At 36.3% G+C, this 25555-nt stretch overlaps 1 protein-coding gene across 1 annotated transcript in view; it reads right to left on the reverse strand.

Moving 5' to 3' along the window:
- The window catches only part of GRIK2 (glutamate ionotropic receptor kainate type subunit 2), a 627159-nt gene that overhangs the window by 298138 nt on the left and 303466 nt on the right, over positions 1-25555 (reverse strand). Inside the window, exons 5-7 of the mRNA XM_075268133.1 lie at positions 18621-18802; positions 12223-12276; positions 8488-8661 (exon numbers count right to left, since the gene is read on the reverse strand). Coding sequence (XP_075124234.1) covers positions 8488-8661; positions 12223-12276; positions 18621-18802 — 410 coding nt within the window. The remainder of the gene's footprint in view (positions 1-8487; positions 8662-12222; positions 12277-18620; positions 18803-25555) is intronic.

A 25555-nucleotide genomic window follows, 5' to 3' on the forward strand; every position in this document is an offset into this window, starting at 1 on the left:
TTTACAACATATCTTTTGCTTGTTAATGTTATTAATTGATTCAGAATATCCAATTGTTTTTAACATAACAAATATAGTTTATGACTATTATTAATAAAGTGAAAATTAGAAAATATCAACATTTTTACCAATACAAAGTTTTGATTGTGTGTTCATTCAAGGTAATATATTAATATAAAAGAGCTTATCTATCCCCTGACACTGGAACAAGGATGGGATATGCTGGCTAAGCATAATACAATATACAATATAATACAAAGATGAAGATAGGCAAGAGGAATAAAGGACTAGGCATGTTGGGTAGACTTATCTCCTCTCCTGGTGCATGTAACATACTGCACATGCTCAGGAAATTCAAGCATGAAATTTGTCGATTCTGGGTAGGAAGGTAACAACAAACGAGTACAATAAGTAAGGCTAGGTTCACATTAGCATTATTTAGAGAAATTCTATAATTGGGAAAACTCATTTTTAACTAAGTATGTATTTGCGTAGCCTATTCCCCACATACCTTTTGTTTGTTAATCTTCCCAGTCATTTTCGAAAGAGCACACTTTTATTGATATGCTAATTAGCCAGCAGCAAGCAAAGGACGTTCAGTGAGCGCTGTGTGCTGTGTGTAAACAGGGGGAGGTTAGAGCAGGGAGGCTGATGAGTCATCAGCAGCAGCAGTCTGTGCTATACACACAGCACACTCTGCTCAGTGAACTTCCTGTGCTCCGCACTGACTAAATAACATATCATTAAATGTAGGCTAATTCAAAAATGGCTGGGAGGATTAACAAACAAAAAGTATGTGTGGGATACCCTTTCTAAAGGCTATGCAAATATATGCTTGGTTAGAAATGAGTTTTCCCAATGATAGAGCCCCTTTAATGCCCATTGCTCCATTACAGGATGAGTGGAACAGTCTGCATTCAGGTCTAAGTAAAAAATGACAGTATCATGATTTATGTTTAAAAAGTCTTAGGTAAAGAACTGGCAAAGTAGTATACTACTGCTGATGCTGTCTTTGTTTGGCCTTTCAGATAGATAGATAGATAGATAGATAGATAGATAGATAGATAGATAGATAGATAGATAGATAGACAGACTATCAGTGTAGGTGGTATCGGAAAGCATTCAATTGTAACAAAATCATAAAACAATCTAAACAATAAAAGGGAATTGAAACATATTTGTAAGAAATTAAAATGATTTAGTTAAAAATAAAGCATTTTCATTTCAATGAACAGTTGAATTTAATCAAATAACCTAAAACCTGTATTATATTGATTGTTATAAAATATGATTAAGCATCTATCCTGAATCTCTACATTTTCTATTGACAAAAGCTATTAAAGTTAATTTGTAGATTAAAAAAAAGTATTCTGTGTCATCACAAATACAACCTTTAATCTCATGTTGATAGCTAAACAACACTAAGAACCAATATTACATGCAATTACAAAGGGGAAAAAAGACGGTTGACAGTGCGGTTTGAAATTATACCAATTATCTCGGTCACTCGTTTGTATCATCAACCTGCACATACACATTTTAAAAAGCAGAGCAATAGTTCAGTGTTGTCTTGATAAATGTTTAAACTCTGACTGCTGCTTTAGGGACCAATTAAATGAGTTAACTGATCCTTGTGAGCCCATCCATGAATCCAATTCCCTTTTTCTATTTATTTCTTCAGCTAAAGTAAAGGCATAATGTGTAAGCACTGTGGAGCTATATAATGACAAATGAGTGTGTACCAATGGCAATAATAGGTATTTTTCTCAGATGCTAAGTCTTTGCTGAGCTTCCTATATTTTTCTAGGAGGAAAAATTACAAAAAAAAAATAAATGCTAGAATATGCATATTTTTAAGTCGTTTAGGATTATTCTTGCTTCATTTAATAATAATAAAAAAACAGCATATGCTAAACTTTAGTATATATGCTAGCCATAGAAAATGGCATTCAGTCACAAATTGGTCACCATTGTTTTCTGCAGAAAGAGAGACTGCGAGACGGAGAGCGCATCCAGCTCGCCTAAAAGGGTAGGTGTCTGGAAGGGTATGAGAAGAACAAAGAGTCTAATAGAAGATGTAGTAGATTTACATTGTGAGTTTGACCTGCTGTTAATACAGAAAACACTGTGGACTGTGGAGGTGTCAGTAACTTATTCAGTAATATTACTCCCCACACAGGAATATTTTCAAAAGAGTCTTGTGTTTAAAACTTTCAGATAATATAATTTATTTTTAATTTACAGTTTTTGCATAACTAATCTAGTTAGAACACATTGAGTCATACAATGTATGTTGGTATAATTGACCAACCTTAGATACATGGTAAAACGTATGGATTTAGTAAGATCTAAAACAAGAAATATGTCTTTTATAGTAAGATGGCACAAGCTTTATTTCCCTTGTGTAAAGATATAAATATGCCCTAAAAATGCCCTCAACATTCTGCCATTATAAATGTATTAAAATATTATACCAGTAGTATTATACCAAAGCAGCATACTTTGTCACACTACTTTCAAAATACTAAAGTGCCTTTTGTGTGGTTAGATGTGAAGTTTTCAAAAATAGTATATATTGTAACCCTTAATGCTGATTCAAAAATATAAAAATTTGGAAAAGTTCAGAAATATTAAAGAGGTATTCCCGTGAACCTAACCATGTTTAAAATTGTGACAAGTAAAAGTTAAACATTTTTGCAAATATAAACCAAAATTTTTAAGAGTTTTAAAGACTATCTCAAACCATTGTAGTGGTAACAGTCTGTTGTCTTGATCAGTTTCCAAAGGATACGACCAAAGATGCAGGAACTTTGAAACCCAGCTATTATTTCCTTGTTCTAGTTGGGTTTTCGTCTCATACAGGTAGTGTCACTGCCTGATAACGTGTCTACATGATTCTATCTATGGGCAACTGATCAGGAAAATAGACTGTCAAGACTAAGATCATTACTAGAGATGAGTGAACACTAAAATGTCCGAGGTTCAAAATCCGATTCGAACAGCTGCACACTGTTCGACTGTTCGTACGGATTTCGAACCCCATTATAGTCTATGGGGGGAAATGCTCGTTTCAGGGGTACGCAAAATTCGATAACATTATACTTACCAAGTCCACAAGTGACGGCCGGGCTGGATTCTCTTTGAAGTCTTCTCCCAGCGCAGCGCCCCCGCGGCGTCTTCCAGCTGGAATTCCCTCTGCCTAGGCATTGGGGCCTAGGCAGAGCCAACTGCCCATGCGCGGTCAGCTCTGCCCGGCCCGACGCCTGAGAAGAGCCGACTGCGCATACGAGGGCATGCCCGCGCATGCGCAGTCGGCTCTGCCTAGGCCAGATGCCTAGGTAGAGTGAATTCCAGCCGGAAGACACAGCGAGGACGCTGCACGGAGAACACTTCTAAAGGTAAGAGAAGAACGAGCGTTGATTGGCAGAATGTAGCATTCTGCCAATCAACGCTGGTTCTGCATCGAACCTTAAACTTCGAACAGCTAGTAGTGTTCAATCGAGTACGAGTATTTTGAATACCGTAGTATTCGATCAAACACCTACTCGCTCATCTCTAATCGTTACAGAAAAAACTTTAAAACTTTGTATTTATATTTATATTTGCAAAAATATTTAAATGGGTATTTAGATCTAAAGGATCATATTTAAACTGCCATCTTATGTAAATTCAAGAGTTTTCCTAAATACATTGCTTTAGAAAAATTAGTTTGATTACTAACTATGTGAAATTATTCCTTATATTGTTTACACAATGTTTCCAAGGAACCTGGCCTGTATGGGTGTAAAAAACAAGACATACTCATCTATTCACAGCATTCTATTGACTCCTGATCCACTTTCCATTGGAGGTTTGCACCACCTGAAGCTGTGAATTTCAAAATGTAGTCGAACGTGAATTGCGGGAATTATCGGAATCATGCATGTCAGACGTATCTGGGAGTAATCTCAGCTACAAAGAGAAATGTGCTCTAGAGACTCTAATGTGTAATAGAAGTATAATAGTCATAACCTCGTACAAAGGTGATCAAGTGGTCATATTAGATAAAATGCTATATCAAAGGGAAGTTAGTAAGATGTTAAAGGATAATACTGTAAATCATTTATTGGACCATGACCCCACAGATTAATTCAAATCTTCATTTAAAGATGTGGTACATCCTGGTGTGACACTGACCATTTTTAATTATAAATGTGAGGAGTATTTGATACTTGAGTTTCCTATCACAGCAATATTTTATGCCTTTCTGCAAACGCATAAAGGACTGTTCCCTCCTTCCTTGAGACCCATAATATCTAAGATGAATAGCCTATTTGAAAAACTGGATTCATTGGTTGACGGATTGTTATAAATACTGGTCCAAAGTGTATCAAACCTTATCAAGGCTTCCAAAGAGGTATTAAAAGTTATGAATAAACCACATTGGTCCTCAGTATATACTTGGCTAACATTTGACATCAGTACCTTGTATACATGTATTTCACATGATTTAACATATGAGGCAGTGCCGTTCCACTTGAACAAGTATAGTAATTATTCTGATGATTTACAAAGATACAATGTGGTGATATTACGCTTTCCACTCATGCACAATTGTTTCATGTTCAACTCTGTTTATTACCTACAGATACAAGGCTCACCTGTGGTGGTGACATTTTCTTCATTTGTATATAGCCTCATTGTAAGAGAAATATTTGAATTTAATTGATATTTTTTTTAATTATATCAGCTGGTATGGTAGATATATACACGCCGATTGTCTATTGATTTGGTGGGGACCCATCACACAAATTCAAATGTTCCTCAACTTTATTAATTGAAATGGGTTTAATTTGTATTTTACATTTGCATACCAACAAATAGAGATTTCATTTTTAGATATCTTTCTTGGCCATTGTTCACAGTAAATTGAACTACAAGCCTTTCCTTCATGCGGACAACTTTCATCCCTTACAAAGAACAATGTGTGACTATAACCAATCCCTTAAAACATAAGGGATATAGATTAGCCTGATACATAGGACAAGGAATATTGTAGATATTAAGCCGATAGGCCACTTTGTTAGAGATAGAGGTTCCAAATTTGACATCAGTAGTATGAGTAAATTCAATGTTACATTCAGTACTAATTTCAGCACTCAGAATAAACAAATTATAATATGCCCCTATTACATTATGGTCCGATTTTACATGAGAAATAGAATGAGGGATGCACTTTTGTGTTAAAAAGATGTCTGACTAGGGGCATGATTGCTCCAAATAAGTTTTCATCAAAATCACCATGTCAGAATTGTTTAGGCTATAAAACAATGTAGGACGTGATAAGTCACACTCTGGACTGTACCATTTGATGAATAAAATGATTACTTTCACATCTATGGTTACAGATAGGACCTTTCCCATTAAGATTTTCCCGTTGGATTGCAAATATGTCGTTTATGTTGCTGACTGCATTTCCTGCATATTCCAATACATCGGTTGCGCCTGTTATAGAAGGTACATGTTGAAAAACACATTGTGGGGTCTGCAGTCAACTCTACATTTAATGTCAAAATGTGTCTGGGCTTCAAAACACTTTAAGGATCACCATACACAGGCAATTAATACTATGCAGGTATGTTGGAAAGATAAGGTCCCATACCCTAAAAGGGGTGTAGACAATTACTTTTTGGAGAAGACTCTTGGATACTAACTCTGGATACTCATGCTCCTAAGGGGTTAAACATATGATTGGTTTTAACACATTGCTATTAGGTCTGTGTTTTATACATGGGTAAATCAGACTGTGTGTATACATTTGAGATAAGACGGTAACATTGTATTGGTTTTGTAACGTATTGTGGATATTTTCATTTCATTGATTTAAGTGGTGTGGTTTTTCAACTCATGTGCAGGGTGGAATACGTTCTATATTAATTGGCGATCATTCTGTATCTCCTATATAGTACTATAAGTAAGGACTGAGGGTACTACAGTCCGAAATGCATCATAGGGGCTCAACTTATGTACTTTTGTATTATGTATATGGATTTTTTTTTTAATCTGTCATGATAATCTGGATGTTAAAATCAAGAAATAAATGTATTTTTACCACACTGGATCACTGTTATATTTTTTTCCATTTCTAAATTTCACTTTGACTTAATTTCTGTGAAAGGCTTAAAGGGCCTGCGGAGATTAACCAGTTGCCTCAGCAGTCACCGGTAAGAAACCATTGACTTCTGTGAATGACCTTACTGGTCTCTCCAAGCAAATTCTGAGGTCATTGATAGATATCACTGTATGAGTATGCCTTTTTGTCTTTGCCACAACCCCAATTTACAAAATGTCTTCAAATTTCCTATTTTTTCTGAAATAAACATAAAAAATATCGACCAAAGTATACCACTGATATGAAGCACAATGTATCCATTTAAAAGATGTGTTGTTAAAATTTGAAGTTACACAAGTCTTTTACAAAATTACATCACTACTATATATATATATATATATTTATATATATATATATATATATATATATATATATATATATATATATATATATATCTGTATACCTGGCTCCGTTTCACTGTGTGCAGACTTATGTGCCATTTTATTCCTATTAAAATGCACACTGTTTCCATATATAAAGTTCCTAGACCAATTTTTTTAAAGATATATGTTTCTTAAAAAAGTTGTTGATCCTCAGGTACACTCATTTATCAAAAAATTACTGCACTTTTTAAATTAAAAACGTGCCCTTGGATACAGGGATATGGAACAGAGGTTTGTGCAAGATGTAAGCTAAAACTGTCTACACTGATACATTGCTTAAAAAGGTAAGACTTGATCAGGAAAGGTTTTAAGGCTCAAAATATAAAATAGAATACATCCGAGTACTATCAGCAAGCAGACAGTATAAATTTAAGCTGGAATTAAATCTTAAAGCATATTAGAAAGTCTCAGAACTGTATTAAGGAGAATATAGGAAAACATTTTGGAACTGAAGTGTACAGCAATGTTCCAAACATGGAACTATTTTAATAGTAGTTATGGGAAAGCATTATAGTAACCAGTCTCTACAAGCTTATTAGAGATGAGAAGTCAACCAGAATCCAATGTACAACATGAGATTATGAGGCCTTCTGTGTACACCACAAAGAAATATATTTACCATATTGATAGTGGTCAGGTAGCAAATATACTGGACACCTTATCAACAATAGTAAAAAAAAAATAATAATACCCCGCAATGATTTATTTTTCAAGATAACATTAATAGCACAAAAAAAGATGTGATCACAGACTGTGATCAAGAGCACTGTGTTCTTCTTCCTCAGTATATAACAGCAGACAATGATACAGGAGTATAGTAGAGTGTTTTACATAACCGTTTACATGAATTTTTCCATCCAGGGAGGAAGACATACTGGATCTGAGCTCAATGATCAAAGGAAAAAGTATAAGAAGTTCTATGAGTAATATAGGAAATTAGTATTAGGGATATAGGAAGGAAAATGGAGACACTACTGTGAGTTCTGGTAAAGGTAAGGGTCTACGATGGCAAGTATAGGAAGGGAGCACTGCTGTGAGTTCTGATAAAGATATGGGTCTCCTATGACAAGTATAGGAAGGGAGCACTGCTGTGAGTTCTGGTAAAGGTAAGGGTATCTTATGGCAAGCATAGGAAGGGAGCACTGCTGTGAGTTCTGGTAAAGGTAAGGGTATCCTATGGCAAGTATAGAAAGGGAGCACTGCTGTGACTATTAATGAAGGGAAAATTCTAATATTGCTCCTGAAAAAAGAATGGAGGTTTTGTTGTGACTATTAAATAAATTCAGAGAACAGATAAGATGAGAAATTTTATAGACATACAGATGTAACAGAGATAGCCCAGACTTTGACATTGGTTAAAGTGGCACAAGATGATATCTTGGAACGTTAGACAACAAAAAACAATGAAAAGTCAATGGAAAAACATTTTGTTTCTTATCCTGTAATAAGATATGCAGCAGTTTCACCAATCCCAGATCTTCAGGTTAACTCTGCTTTATATGATTGTTGGAAATAATGATGGTAAAGATAGTTGTAACCTGCAAAGTTAACATTTGGTGTGGCACTATATCAACTACTCTTGGGGAACTGGTGTGAACATTGGTATTAACATGAGAAACTCTGCTGTGACTGTAGGAATATAGGAGAGGGAGCAGATAATGCTGTGGGTATAGGCTGAAGAGACATCACTTTTCGACATTTTAACTTGCACCGGTAGGGAGCTCATGATGATTTATACATATGGATTAAATGTTGTACTAGTTAGTTAGTTATTAATAATCCTTGACATTGTAACTTCATACTTGATATACTGTATATTTATATTAATATCCATGGGCACATGATGGTTTATACGTATGGTTTAAATACACACATAAATACTTATAATAAATAAAGCATATGTTCTTTTGAATGAATTAATTATCTAAATGTAAATCAATTCAGGAATCCTACCGTCATAAACCCATCCAATAAACCTGAGTCTGGTTTAGGGGGTGCTTGCAGTCGTTCCATAGACCATTTTTCAATGATAGAGAGTACTTGGCTGTTTTCTATGTTTAATATTCGAAATCCAGTCATGTTAACTCCACTATATCGATATGGCTCAACATCCAATGCAAATAGATCCTGAAAACAATGAATATTAGTACATGAAAAAGTGCATATAAAAACGTAGAAATGTTACATACAACATATGTCTTTCAGTTGATGAATAATGCTCTTAAGACACTCAGCATAGATCTCTCTCTCTCTCTCTTTGTGCTGTGTCAGAGTGCCGATATATATATATATATATATATATATATATATATATGCCTAGAATAGTATAATCAGTATAGTATAGTATATAGTATAATCAGTCTTAGTCACAATACTGTAGAATATCGTTGCGGTACCACTACTAGGAATAGGAAAATTTGGTCAGTATTTTACACAGCTTGAATGCCAAAACCAGAACTGAAATCAAGACGTAATGAGAGGCAAACCTTTCCATGCCACAGTTTCTCCCTTCTTCTGATTTTGGCATACAATTTCTTGTAGAAAATACTGACCAAAATACTACCATGTGAATAAGGTTCAGGGAGGAGAGATTTATTGAAAGCTTATGAATTAGATCACTCACCAAAGCAAATGATGATCCCTTGTTTAGTTAACAAACAAAATGTCTTAATTTAATTCAATGCAATATATCTCAATATGCTAAGAAAAGTCTTGAAAGTCTGTAATTCACACCACCGCCCACACCTCCACAGAGTGACACATAGCCACAAATAGGATTGCTAGCATATCCATTTGTGTTAGTTTATCAGAAGTTCATTTTGCTTTTGTTAAAAGTTACATTGATATCTTGACAGCTCAGTGGCCCAGTGGTTAGCACTGTTGCCTTGCAATTCTGGGCCACGTCTGCATAAAGTTTGTAGATTCTTCCCTACTCCACAATGCCCCCGTTCTTTGAGTCCTTTGTATGTGAAAAACATATTACAAATATTTGTCATTGTCATGTCAAGTTACAGAGACGGGTAAGGGAGGACACGTTCGTACAGTATCTAGCTATCTATACTAACAATTTTTTTTTTTTTTTTCATTTTGAGAGATATTGCAATTTTGCACTTGTTACTGTTCATAGTTATGGCAACTATTTTTACAAAGTGAAAACAGGATCAACCACCATATTAGTTGTCAATTTTGAATTAGCTTCTCAAAAACTGAACACAAACGGCAACTTTATTATTGCCGGTACATGCTGAGAAGATGACAGTTTGTCTTTAGTTGTCATCAGAAAAGCTACTTAAAACAAGGCAACCAATATTGTATCAAATCTAGCTGTCAGCTCAGCAAATATGGTACGGGAACTGCAACTGAATTTTAAAAAACGGAAGGCAATAAAATAAAATAAAGAAAATACTATAAAAAAAAGTATTTAAAAAGTAGTTAGCTATTCTTCTGATTTAATAGTCAATTGAATAATCTAAAGATACCTGAAAATACAAAGTCAAAAGATGCTGATGACAATAAAAATTTAGATTACACCCACAGCACATTAATATCTAGGTTAGTCCATGAGATAGACAGTAGTAAAGGGTGAAAAGAGTAATGGGTACACATGTCCTAGAATTGGTACATTAAGTAGGGTTATAGAGGCTTTCTTCTGTATACATCCCTGCTATAAGCTAAAAAGTACCTGGCAATTACATAATATATGTAGATTTACAAGTGCAAGTCAAGTAATGTGCCTCTATTTTACAGTAAATATCCATGTTTCTTTAAAACATAACTAAACTTTTGGACAACTTTTGATTTTCTGGCTGTAAATTTTTCAATATACTTTATTAATAAATTTTGTCCTTTTTTGTGAAATTCTGCCTCTCTTGATACTTCCCCTTGTTAATGTATTAAGAGCAGATTCTGCCTCTGACTGAATTTTACTGTATATGGCATATGGGCTCAGAGTATGGGGCTGTGTAACATGTAGAGAAAATAAGGGGAGGGGAGGGTCATTTCAAACAGTTATATCTTGGGTGTTATAAAACCTAGAAAATTGCTTTTGGTGTTATATAAAAAAAGACTGTTGCATAAATTATTTGCAGCAATATCACTGATTGAAAATACAGTTGGGATTGGGATTTTTATATCATATATATTATACAGTTGCATAGAAATATCATAATTCCAACTGTGTTTTCAAGCAGTGATATTGTAATGTCTCTGCCTGTTCGGGTCTCTGCACCATCCTCCGCTCGCATGCTGCGGTGCAGGAGGCGTATCCAGTTTCGTTCTTTGCTTAGTGTTTTTCATTGCACTGTGTGAACACTGCTCTATCTCTGTAACTGAGTTTCCACCACACCCATTTCCCTCTGTTCATCAAATGGTTAATTCTAGCCTTGCCTGTGTGATTGACAAACTGTCTTCCAATCAAGCCTAGTGCGGGTCTTGGGCTTTCTATATACTGGAGATCATCCCTTAAAGACTGGTTGGCTATTGAGACTCTGTCCTTAGGCCTTGTCCCTGCTAAGTTCCTCTGTCTGCTACTATTGTATTACTGACCTCTGACTTACCCTTAAACTATGCTCTTGGATTTTCATTCTGTATGCGTTGCTCAACTGTTACTGGACCCTTAGCTAGCTGACCTCCCTTTGTTGTTGTTTGTCTTGTCTTTGTTCTGTGTTGTTACTTATATAGGAAGGGCCCATCGACCAGTTGTCGCCTATTCCTTACGATAGGACCAGCAAGCAGGAAGGGACAGTGGGGGGGAATTCAGCTTAGGGATCACTGTCTATTGTACCCCTTCCCTCCAGGGTTCATCAGCAGCTACTGGGGAATTGCTCCTATAGCAATTTCCTTACAGATATCTATGGAAATAACATAGATAGCACTGTAATCTTAGTGTCATATGAAATAAGAGAATCTCTTCTTTCATTTGATACAAAAATCAAGTTCTATAACACCCAAGATATAACTGTTTAAAGTGACCATTCCTCAATGTACATAACCGCATAGTCCAAAGTTCTTCCTATAAGAAAACACTGGGGCTAAGGGTAAGTTACAGTAATGCAATGATTCTACCATGAAATGGTATAACAAGGTTTTTTGCATGCACCAATTTGTCTAAAATTCAGTTTCCCTGTATTACATTCAGAAATTGTTCTAGGGGTACCCAAAGGAGGACTTATATTTGTAAACCTTAATTTTTACTTCCTTGCACCAAACAACTTCATATGAAGGAGTAGGAGCATGTACCAGCAAACAAACATTTGAGGTACCAGCCAATATCTGCTAGATCTTTTGGTGAAGTATGATTATAATTCTATCCTCCATATTTTGCAATCTGGGTTATTGGGAAGTTCTCTCCATAAATGCCATCCTTCATACCTATTTATCTACAAAACATGGATCAATGTTAAGAAAATGTTGGAAATCTCTGGCCTTCTAGATTTTACTCCTTTCGTTTGCTTACATTTTAAAGTATTACAAAAACGTGATAGTGGCCAGGGGGTCAGTCAAGTCTCATATTGTGCAAGGTGATGTTTTGAGGGTATTCCTTAGCTTGTTCTAACTGATATAGATATATTTTGATACATGCAGCTGAAGTCATGAAGTGGCTGAAGAATATAGTTATTCTATGTGTACAAGTACAAGAATGTAATTTTCAATGGCAGCCTTTAAGAGTTACTATTTATTACTACTTACCAGAGTTGTAAAAATATAATGGTAATATTCTGTCATCATTCCCATTGCCAAAGCCTGTAAGACACGGAATAAAGTTTTTTATTTACACCGAACTTATGAGGTGAGTTTCAAAAGGAAAACTGCAGAAAAGTTAATGTTGTAACTTATTGCTCCATGGTACGATTCAAGATCCCCTGCAGCAATAACAAACTAAGAATATCGTAATCAATGCATTGAGTTCATACATTTAGATGATAAATATATGTGTAAAATACGGCTATATATTGGGTGTGTGTGTGTGTGTGTGTGTGTGTGTATATATATATATATATATATATATATATATATATATATATATGGTACGTTACTGTATACCAATCCTCTTTTAAGTTTACACTTTGAATGAGACAAGCTGCTAAAAAATCTTAGCCATGCATTTAGCAATTTAAAATAAAAAATAGTTCTGCGCTGACAACTTCTTTTAGCTGACAATAAAATTAAATGAAAGGTTGCTCACTACTAGACTACTGCAATATTAATAACTCTATAAATAATGCATACTGGAAGGCTTTAAGCAATACATTTTCACAATAGCCTGAGTATTTTTTGTAAGTAAATAGTTTTAGATATTTACAACATTCTGGGGGATTTTAAGTACTGCAAAAGTGTAAATATGAATTTAGAGTGTATGGCATTTCAAAACACACATTTATTTCGCAATATCTTTGAAGACTGCGATAAGTCAACAAGTAAACATAAAATATTTTTAAAAGCAATTAAAATATGCATAAACTATAAATGAAACATACACATTTATTTATCAAATTGAGGAAGACACATTTTATCATATTAGCTTTTGAAATTTAATAGCTTCAAAGAACATTTTGCATTGGTTTGCCCTTGGGTTTCCTTGACTTTTAGGAGGGTTTAACTGTGTAGGATAAATAGATTTATAGATCATACTATTAACATTATTACCATAATGCTGCTGTTTTCGTATTCCCCTCTCTTATAGATTGATCCCTAGGCATAACTATTAGAGGGGAATGGGTCATGATAGAGTATACGGCTATTTGGCATGTGGGTCTATGCAGATGGGGATATTCTTTCTTATCTAGGTTTTACCTCTAACACTGTGTAATGAAGAGCTTATGTGTCCTATTGATCTAGACTGATAGTTCTTCAAATCTAGCAATCTTATTAACCTTATCTATGCAAATATGAATTGGAGGACTGATAGGCTGTAACCAGAACTTGCAGCTTGTAGGAGATAGGTAGTTAGGTTGATTTGGATGGAAAGAAGTCAAGTTGTATAATTGTTAAAATAAGCATGGAAGGAATGAAGGAGATGGGAGAGTTGGTAAAAATATTCTGAATATGTTACTGCACTTAATCCCACAAGGGTTTAATATTTCACAATGCCACCAAATGTGGGACAGCGACCCCCTTTGCTTTTGACATCTCTAGCAAAGATTGGTATCGCCAATTTGTATGCCTGTAACCATCCAGGGATTTTATACCACCTAGCGAGAAGCTTATAAGGCGTCTCTTGAAGTCTCCTATAGGAGGAGAAGCAGTAAGAGTGTCATAGAGTTAGCGTAATCTCTTCTTCAGTTAGTGTAATACCTAATTCAGATTCTGGTTTAGAGAATTGTTTTATCGAAGGGTTCTGTTGAGGTCAGTATAGTCTTGTAATAGGACAGATTCCTCATCCTTTGGACTCCTGTGAAGTGTTTTTAATGGTGGTAAGATCTCTTTGAATATTGGCTTTGTTGAGTAGAGGAAAGATGCATAATCTACAATGGTTGTAGTTTAGTGGAGTCAGTTTGATATCGATGAACAACTTCTGCATCGAGGAATCTATAAATTGTATCATTGTCATATATGTCAGCAAGTGATCTATCGTAGTTTGGCCCAGAGGTCACTATAGCTGCCTGCCATCCCAGACACCAGGGATGGAAAAAGTTCAGCTGGGAAGATCTGTGAAGAAAAGGGTGCCAGTTGGATCCAAAATCATACCAAATTTTACATAAGCCTCATAGGAGCAAGAAGAAGTTTTCAGGTTAGGCAACCACAGAAAAAAATCACCATAAAGGTATGAATTGAGCCTTTGCTTAATAATAATATCACTAGAAAGTTTCAAGGAGCAATAAATAATAAAGGTAATCTGATTCCCTAAAAAATAACATTTAAAAACAATAGTTAAAATGGTGTGATAATTTTTTTTTTTTTTTTGCCACATTACAACAGCAGCACCACAAAGTAGATAAGACTAAATGTGTAGGGGTGAAATACCAAAGTGGAAGAGCCAGATATCCTGTTGTAAATCTAGGCACTAATATACCCTCCCTAACACAGGTAAAAAGGGTATCAGCTATGTTCAGTCGAAATAAGACTGCTTATCAGCCAGAAAGTAAATGTGAGTCAATTTGGAACGACGCTACTGGCCTTGTGCCACACCAACACAAAAACTGGCTGAATAATAAAGAGAGAACAGAGCTGTAATCCTGCTAACACTGACAACTCGAGCCTACGCGTTTCTCAAAGAAAAAGATCCTCAGGGGTCCAATTATAAACTAGTAAACACTGTTATCGGCAAATAGGGTGTCCAGAAGTAAAAACTGCTATTTAGATGAGCAACACCACATTAGTAAACATTGGTGGAACAAGTGTGACCGCTGCTGATGTCGGCGGTAAACACACTTAGCTGATTCCAACATTATAGAGAGGCTCTACCCCTCCCTTCCAGAGCCTATTATTATTCAGCTAGTTTTTGTTATGTCGGCATGGCACAAGGCCAGTGCCTCGTTCCAAAGTGACTCAGATTTACATTCTGGCTGATAAGCAGTCTTATATTGACTGAACATAGCTGATCTCCTTTATACCTGTGTTAGAGAGGATAGTGCCTAGATTTTTCTGAATATCTGGCTCTCTCACTTTGATTTCTCACCCCTACACAGATAATCTTATCTACTTTGGGGTGCTGCTGCTGTAGTGTGGCAAAATGTTTTTATCACACCATTTTAACTACTGTTATTAAAAGTTGTGTTTTAGAGATGTCTTGTCTGTGTAGTGCTTTCACCAAGTCTGTAATTATGGGACATTTGATAGGACAGACTAAGACAAGCTATCTGTATGAGATTAGCTTTATGGTAGGATAGTATGTCTAGTAGGAAGATTATTAGTAGCTTATAGGCAAGATGAGTCGGCTTGTATTTCCAAATGAAACGTATGACCACAGTACATATTGACTTAAAAAAGGGAGATAGGAAGCATGTGTAGGGTATAAAAGATCTTTGGAACAATATAGGTTTGGAGTAGGTTTTTTCTTCCAAACCAGGAGATGTAAGGAAGGGCACAAAACTTCAATAACTCCTTAATGTCTTTAAGTAGAGATAGAGAATTCAAGCTATGAAGGTCTTTGCATCAATATATGTCTTTTAATCTTTAAAAAATAACATAGTATGGCGGGGTAAAAAGGTTTTAAGCACCTTAACATTTTTTTCTTTTTGCAACACTCGTCAGGATATGCATATATGTATAAGTGTTATCCCACTAAACTGTTAAAAAGCTAATTCTAATGACATAATCTTTGATTATGAAGTATAGTAATTTAGCCCAGTTTATAGAGCTCTGTAATGCCGCTCTACAGTAGTGACAGTACTTTTATTTTATATGGTGCCTGCTAGTGTTATATGCATAGCCTGCCCCGAGTAAAGGGGTTGTGCCGTAAGGCACCTTACACATGCGGACCAACACTATCCTTTGTGCCTTCCTTGATCCTAAAACAAAATCCAATAAATGCCATAGTTTGCCGAAATGTCACTACTGTAATCTCTCTCTCTTTTAGAATGGATATCTTCCCGCTACATGTCTCATGGAATCTTGGAACTAGCATATGTACTTCTATATATGATGGATTATATTACACTTGGATCACTGATATTAGCAACAAACAATTAGATCCAGCTCACCACCTTTAAACTTCTTTAGTAACGTGTATCCAGGAGCACGGAGACTCTCAGGAACTCCAGAGTCAATGGTAACTGTAGTATAGATAAAACTCCAGCTCCAACCGAATCAGGAATCATCCAAATTGATGTGGCATAAAAACTTTTTCTTTATTCAATATCCAGTAAAAAAGTCATATTTCAGCTTACAACGACAAGCTACGCGTTTCGGGATAACTTCCCTTCCTCACGGCAGTGAGGAAGGGAAGTTATCCCGAAACGCGTAGCTTGTCGTTGTAAGCTGAAATATGACTTTTTTTTACTGGATATTGAATAAAGAAAAAGTTTTTATGCCACATCAATTTGGATGATTCCTGATTCGGTTGGAGCTGGAGTTTTATCTATACTACAATCACTGATATTACCTTGCATGAATACTTTTTGGAGTGGTGAAGTTTTGCTTCTTATAGTACTTTCACTGTTCATCCAGTGGTGACTTCCAGAGCTGGATTCCCTGGGATGAGTGGCAGAAGGGCTTTGCCCCACAGGAAATTATTAATGGTGTGGCTACAGCCACAGCTGTAGATAATAGTGGCACATGGTGTGGCAGCAATCCCTCCAATGTGGTCAAATTCTTAGTCACAGGAAGCTAAGTCAATGGCTGGTCTGACATGGTCCAAAGCAGCAGTCCCTCAAGTATACAGATGAGCCCAAATGCTTTTCCAGAATTTCAGACAAGGCTTCCTTCCAGCCATCAGTGCAAACTTCACCACATTGGTCGCAGCTCTGAAATCTTCAGCTCACAGCATTTTTGCAAATTTGACCCACTCACTGGCTTGGAGAATGTGGTACCACTCTGGCTATTTCTCCCACTCTCCACCAAGGCAGCAGTATTCATCCTATCATCCTTATGTTGTGCCACCTCTATCTTTAGGGTGTACTGCTGGGAAAGCGACACATAGGTATTCTCCAGCAGAAAATCATCTCATCCATGAGATGTTGCTATGAAGTATGATGCTTTTCTCATCTACAAGGTGGTGGAACCTGATGAGGTGGAGACTACAAGCTGATGTGATCTAAGTAGTATAACTTTTACCAAAGGCTTCTCTTTTATGGGGTCTATATTAGCCGTCTTAGGGTACATAAATATTACTTAGTTATTTTACAACATTATAATCTTTTGTTGAAAAAAAAATTCTGTGGGATGGACGCTTTTTTCTAATGTACACTAAAGAGCTTCTTTATAACAAATAACTGTATTGGTAGCAATTCTTGAAGGGAGTGTAATACCTACACCAGTCAAGATAAACTCTGTTACAGTAATGTTCCCACTGCAAAGAAAATTCCAAGCAAACCTTTGATACGTATCCAAAGGTACAGTTGTCACACTATAAGATGGTGTCATGAATTAAGGTCCCAACTTGTCAATTGTAGTATATAAGAGACTTCACACTCAAAAGTGCAAATAATAAATATTCTTTACCACTAATTCGGTGTATATACAATTGTAAACATCCAAGATACATAGTTAGGCACCAATAAATCCAAGGGGATTCAATTATCCAAGTATACAAATAACAATATCCTATTCTTATGTAGAGATGGGAAATGTTTTTCAGTCGACAGACCTGTATCAGATTGTCATATTTCCTGAAGAAAAAATACCTAGAATAGCAGGTTGCTTCTTTGCAAAAGAAGTAGCGCATTCAGGAAAGCAATATGTAGGATCAGCACTATGGACTTCATTGTCCTGCACTGAAATTCCGCGCATGCACAATACACTCCTGTAGTTTGTATGCAGTAGACTTGGACATGGCAAGAACTGCAGGAGCATATTGCACATTTGGGGATTTAAGTGCAGCAACCAGTAACTGATTATGACTCTGCTCTGGAACTACTGAGGGGGCTAAACTGTATTACTGGATGGGCATTATTGCAGATGACCCAGCTGTGCTCAGGCAATGAAGTCAAAGCCCCCTGTGTTTCATGAGGCTCATTCGCATACCCGAAAAAAACGAATTTACAGTCAATTGTCTTCACAGTGAGTACAATACTAAAAGAGTACTTTATCTTGGCTAGTATAGGCGATAGACTACCTATAACGTATTGCCTAATAAGTAAACAGTTTCAGGAAATCGGAAATCTTTACCCAACTTTTTCAATGACTTTGTGACAAGATGTCATGTGGTAGCAGATTATCAAACACATATTAAAGGCTACTAAAGGGATGAAAGTTGTACATAAAAGATAATAGTTGCAGACATCTTTGAACAATTTCTAAGGCATTAAACAGGGGTCTGTTCAATGGATTTACAAAAAATGGCATAAATCATATTCTTTCATGTGCGTAAAAATTGAATGCACCATGAAAACTACATTATTATAAAATGTACCAAAATATTATAGCATATTTTACTACATATAGAATCATATTAAAATACTTCAGGCAAATCATTTATGGACTGTTACCTGTTTCAGTATGCCAGCTGCCATGTCATGGCTACAGTCGAAGATTACATGAAACTCTTTGCCTCTCTTCATTTCTTTCAGAAGTGGTTTGGCATCTTTTGTATCAAGAGGTAACTGACGGATTTTAAGTCTCAAATTGTACCTAGAAGGAGCCTTGATGAGCTCTTGTAAGCGAATAAGACCTAGTTAAAAAAAAAAGTAAAAAATTACAAATCAGTGTTGCAAGCCATGACCACACTATACAACAACTTAGCACTTTGTATGAGCAAATACTTGTGTTCTTACTAAGCTGTTCCCTTGGCTGGACACATCTAGAGATATGCCTCAACCAATGCTGCTTTTCTCAACACAACATGCTTTTGTGACAAGTTATCAGGCTTTTGCTATTATGTTATGATATTGTGTTGAATTGGTTTCTTTAATCAATTTTAAGATCAGTTGTTTGTGGACATATCTGTAGTTGTGACTGTCATACCTCTGACGGATCATTATTCAGCACAACAGACAAGAAACACAAGAAAAAAATCTCATCCCTAAAAGCATTAGAAATTTGAGGTATGATGAAAATAAAATTAAGAAAAAATATATTGTTTGTTTAATTTATGATATATCAACTAGGGCTGAAATTAGTATTTGATATTAATGGTGGGTGTATCTGGCCTTCTGTCAGAACCACAAACTCAAAATAGTGAGCTTAGGCTTACTCGTACAATAGAATAAGCATTGGTTGGATGTATACATCTAAATTAATAATAATAATAATAATAATAATAATTATTATTATTATTATTATTATTATTATTATTATTATTATTATTATTATTATTATTCCTATAAGACATCCATTGTAATCTCAACAATTTTTTTTAACAATCCTTTAAAATTAAAAGAAAAAAACAAAACAAAACCTAACTTAAGTTCTGTTCATTTCTGAATTGTCAATTCTGTTATAACTGCAATCCAGAACATAATGTCACCTTTTCTCATGACAGACACCTTTCCCCAGGAGATCTCATTGACTTATAATGATTATGATTCCTCATTACAAGTAGAGATTTAAACACTCACTGCTAACTGTGTAACAAGGCTGATGTACTATGAATGCCATGACAGACGAATTGCACTGTGGACTGACTTACAAACTTCATATTCACATGATTGAAACTTTCTCTGCTTATGTATATATAGCCATTGACATACCAGATGTTACAGAAGCACTATATATCACTTGGAGAAGACAGCTCTACAGAGGGGTTAGAGAGGGAAAACTTTAGGACACAGGGAGAGGCAGACCGACAACAGCAAGTTTAGCAAGAGAAGAGATTGACTGTAATACTGTTTTGTTAATAAATAAAAAAAAAACTATGTTCTCAGTTCTCATCTGAGCCAACAATTCATAGAGGATGCTATTAAACATGCTGACAATAATTCCATCATTAGGTTTTTGGTTGGACTGATGTAAGAAATTAAATTTAAACATGCAACGTACACTGTTTTTACTGTCAATCTCTAACTCATTATATATGTTTGACCAGAATTTATCCATTCACATGGGCTCCACTTGGCCACGATGTTGTGTTTGTTTCAAAGAAAGTTTTCAGTCTGTGCTGAGACTTACAGGAGCTTTCCCATAAATGTAACCATATTTAAATGTATAGACCACAGGTGTCAAACACAAAGCCCGTGGACCAAATCCAGCCCACAGCCTTGTGTTTTGTTTCCCACTGGCAGGGCCATAAGTTGAGTGCCTGAGAGGGGTGGCACAAGCATTTTGAGTGCAGGTAGTAAGTGTAAAGCTGCACTATTATCTTTCTGAGCCACAGTCTGCAAATCTACTCTAGTGCCCCCTGCTACCCCCACAATGTTAGGGGACCCTTCAGGTTCCCTTTCCTCCATGCTATAAAGTGTACAGTTATTGTACTTGCAGAACAGTGAAGTGGCATCTCTGCACTGTAAGTATAATATAATATATACAGTGTAACAGAGCATTGACTGGTATGTGGGGCAACAAGACTATTATCTGTGGAGGGCATTATTAGGGCACTATTACAGTAATATTCCCCCCAAAAGGTAATAGCATTACTTATGTGGAGCAACTATTACCTATGGGGACACCATTACATTAATAGTGTCACCCACAGGTAATAGCATTACGTATAGGGTGCACTATTAAGGTTGCCTTCAGCCTTATGGTTGCTTGCAATTGAGGTATAAATGTAACTATTCCTGACTGGCATAGCTACATTTATACAGTCGCAGGATTACTAATGCTCCTTTGAAGACTACTATAAGGTTAATGTAACCAATAATGAAAATGAGTTTGACACCCTGGTAGACAATTAAAAGTTAAAGAGGACCTTTTATCAGATTGGGCACAGGCAGTTCCATATACTGCTGGAAAGCCGACAGTAAGCTGAATTCAGTGCACTATCGGCTTTTCCGATCTGTGCCGTGGGTAAAGAGCTATCGGTCCCGGTACCGTAGCGCTTTACAGTCAGAAGAGCATTTCTGACAGTCAGTCAGGAACGTCCTTCTCCACAGCAGCGCCTATCCCGCTGTACTGTGTGAGTGGGGAGGAACACCTCCTCCCCTCCTGATAATACTTGTCTATGGATGAGCACTGTGAACAGAGGGAGGGGGCATTCCTTCCCGCTCACACTCTACAGCGCGATAGGCGCAGCTGTGGAGAAGGACGTTCCTGACTGACTGTCAGAAATGCCCTTCTGACTGTAAAACACTACAGTACCGGGACCGATAGCTCTTTACCCGGGACACAAATAGGGAAAGCCGATAGTGTGCTGAAATCAGTGCACTGTTGGCTTTCCAGCAGTATATGGAACTGCCTGTGCCCAATCTGATGAAAGGTCCTCTTTAAACATTTTCACAAATATAAACAACTAAAAATTTTTCGGAATTTTTAAGATTTTCTCTAGCCATTTTAGTACTTACAGTCAAATAGGGTGCCAAAGGATATGACGATGAATGCAAGAAGAATGGTATTGCACTTGTCAGAGATCCATCTATGATTTTCCTACTATGGCTGGGTTCTTTCCTCATGCTTCTACTGTACCTGTCTGCTAACCTTTCCACAACCAAGGATCATGACTGGGTTTCTGAAAAGTCCCAGAACATGGAAAGGTCCTGCATTGATAGTTGTATTCATTGGCAACCAATCAAGACAAAGGACTGTCTGTCACTACTAAGATGGCTAGAGAAAATCTTGGAGATGTTGCATATCTGCATGATTTGCACAAATGTTAAAATTTTAATTGTCTAAAAATATAAAATGTGGTTGTCTATAAGAAACTCTTTTAAGAATATCACACTGGACATAGTATATTTTGCTCTATATAACTCTGTTGTGAATAGGAAGGTGAAATCTTGACTCTTCTTTACCTAAACATAAGGAGGGGACAGTCGGGACATCATCATTCATGTTAGATAGTCTTTGGGTCCTGCCAAAGTTGGCCAGGGTTCATGTGAAAGTCAAACAATATGCCTAGAGCTTACCTCTAAATCTGTCTATGTATAGGTTTGAGCAATCAGGATCGTGAAAGATTGGATCCTGATCGGCGATCGAGCAAATTTCATGATCGGGATTGGGATCAGCTGGAAAATGATCGAAAATCAAATTTTAAAAACGATCCTGAAATCTCAAGATCGGCTCAACCCTAGTGCACATACATTACATTACTATAGTTGAGCGATCGGGATCGGGAAAGATCGGATCCCAATTGGCGATCGAGCAAATTTCACGATCGGGATCGGGATTGGCTGGAAAATGATCGGAAATTGTATTTTAAAAACGATCCTGAAATCTCAAGATTGGCTCAACCTTATCTATATACCTAGATAATCAGAGGATATTGTTTGGTTCTAATACAGTAATAGACGGAAATATTTAAGCATAAAGCTACATGTTCAGAGAGGGAAGGTTTAGTCTGCTTCCAATTAGACAAGTCTGCTTCATAATGTTTCTACAGTTTGTCTGTTTACCTCAGACTTCATAAGTATGAATATTCTCCTCCAAACCCTAAAGACTTTCTCAATGCATGTTTTAATCTGAAGGGAGATAAACTATCACCAGAGCTGTCTGGCAACGATGAATATTCTCCCTTCTAGTGAAAACACATGTATGCTCAGCTAGGATGAGTGTGCCCATGTCAGGAGGTTGGGAGATACAGTATACCACTTAGTTGTATGAGGTTACCAACAATGAATTTATCACAAGTCTAATTTATTAAAGCTTTCATATACGGTACCTTTAAACACATAGTTAACTTCAACCAAAGTCACGTACAATTTCATATTGTCAAAAGCAATGCTTTGTTATGACATATTTAGAATGTATGTTTTATGTATGCAATAACCTTTTAACAGACTATTACATATATACATGACTAATGCTGTCAAGTTGTCAGTCTTGCTGTGTGTGAACTTGACGTGGTTGACACTTATGCCACAGACTCCTACTTGGATCTAAAAGCTATTAAGAATGAAAAGTGGTTGAATGATAGTAATGGTAAGTTGTAGATTATAATATTCAACACCCTAATTGAATAGTCACTACCTAATCGTAGATGGAATAAAAGAATTAGAAAAATTGTTTTTCTCTTTCTCAACCATTGGGTGTAATTTATGGCAGAATTTAGATTTGTAATTTAACTGATTTCCAGAGGTTTACCATCGCCAGCGAAACTCTCCATTTCAGCTTGAACATTATGTTCTTAATAAATTATAGCTCACACTGTAAAATCAAGTAATATACTGTCTGTCAACTGCTATTATGTGTTATTTCCCTTAAGTGGAATCTATCATCAGAAAATTGCCAATTATTTAAGTAATTTTTCTTAATTTTGCACATCACTATCTTTAAATATATATATTTTTTGAGATGCTGACACTTTCAGTTCTGCGAAGATTATTTTCAACAGTTATCTCTTACCATCAGAGGGGAGGTTAAATGTGCCCATATACATTAGAATGGGAAAGGAAGATTTGACATGCTGGATTTTAACATGCCTGATTCTTTGTTCTTATGGGAGAATCGTCTTATAGCAGCTTATTCTCCAATTTTACATGCATTCTTGGCCAATCTGAACATGCATGTGTATGGGAGGTCAGGTAGGAGGAATAGATTTGAAGCTGAACAATGACTAATAGTGCTTCCCTTTCAGATGATTCACGTTTGGTCAAAACAAATCTTCCTTGCGAACCTCATGAACATGAGCAAAACAAATCTCAAGAGGTTTGCCCATTACAACAGATAACCCAGGATCACAAAACAGTCAATAGGTGATATGTACATCTCTCTTCTTCTTCACTTTTCTGTCACTCTAACCAGTGACCTCATTGCATATCACAAACAAAACTCAAGTCATGGACAGATGTATTAATACTAAGTAATAGCCTGTGCAAACATTGGCTAGTCAGCCTTAAATTCTGCCATATTTACCAAAGTGACTGATTCTGTTTCACAAATCTGCTGTATCTTCAGACTAGGCAACTATATTCCAGTGAATACTCTCCTTTTCCATAAATTCTGCCCACTTTTCAGACACGTTATATAAAGTATCAGAAAGCATAAAGTATAAAGCACGTACACCAGTCTTTAGCTACAAATTATGCCAGAATTCTGGTGCATTTACATTAGTAAATCTGACCCATTGAGTTATTTTCTGACTAGTTTTTTACATCAATGTTGCTGCCTAAAAACAAATCTCTAAACTGCTGTTTACAATTTAAAGATGACCTTTCATGACTTTCAATAAGTCCAGCTCCATACATCATTTAATAGGTTCTGCTCCATCGATTCCAGCACAGTTGGGATTTTTTCTCTAACCCTCACTGTTCCTCAGCAATGCTGCTACTATTTAGGCTCTGTAGTGTCAGGAGAGCGGTGTCAGGTAGGGTAAGGTATGAACTGTGGCCCTAAGGTCTAACAATGGCTGCTCCTGATTGTAATTTTATCTGACACTATCCTTCCCTTATATTTCCCTGAAATAGCATATCTGGAATCAAAACTAACTGTGGTTGTTGCCAGGAACAGTGGAGGCTAGAGAGAAAATGCCAACAGATGCTAAGAACTAGAATGGGTGGAGGGATGAAAGGTTTGCTTTAAAGCAGCTTCAACTTTAGAATTCCTATAGCACTGTCAGATTTTATTGGATTTTTTTTTTTTTTTTTTACTACGAATAGATTAGTTTACTTTTAAGTTTTAAAAATCACGCTGTTCTCAATAGGCCTGTGCCGGAGATTGGATGTGTCATTGCTGTATATGTACAGATTCCACTGAACTAATGATATACATGACCACCTGCTAGGGTCTGTTCACACTGAGTTTTTTGGCAGCAGATTTAGATGCGGAATCTGCCTCAAGATCCGCTGCCAAAAACGGCTCCCATTGACTTCATTGGGAGTCGCTTGCTTCTTTTTTCCACTAGCTAGTAGCGAAAAAAAAGAAGCGAGCTGCCCTATCTTGCCGCGGATTCCGTGGCTCTCTTCTGATTTGGCCCATTCATAGGGGCCTAACCCGGAGTGGAATGCCGCAAAGGGATACCAGTGCACCGTATCGGCATTTAGTCGAGGCTAGCAGTGCGGAATCCATTTTCCTCCATGTGAACATACCCTAAGGCAAGTGATATCTGATCTTGAGACAGACTCTGTTCAGCTAAGACATCTTATAGCTATTCACATCCAGTCATCCTCATAAATATTAAAATTTAAATAATAAATAAAAAAAATTGACCAAATTTATCAAGTCATTTTTATGACATTATGCATTTCCATCTACAGTGCCTACAAGTAGTATTCAACCTCCTGCAGATTTAGCAGGTTTGATAAGATGCAAATAAGTTAGAGCCTTCAAACTTCAAACAAGAGCAGGATTTATTAACAGATGCATAAATCTTACAAAGCAAAAAGTTATGTTGCTC

This window comes from Leptodactylus fuscus, chromosome 3, assembly GCF_031893055.1.
Source record: "Leptodactylus fuscus isolate aLepFus1 chromosome 3, aLepFus1.hap2, whole genome shotgun sequence".
Taxonomy (NCBI): domain Eukaryota; kingdom Metazoa; phylum Chordata; class Amphibia; order Anura; family Leptodactylidae; genus Leptodactylus; species Leptodactylus fuscus.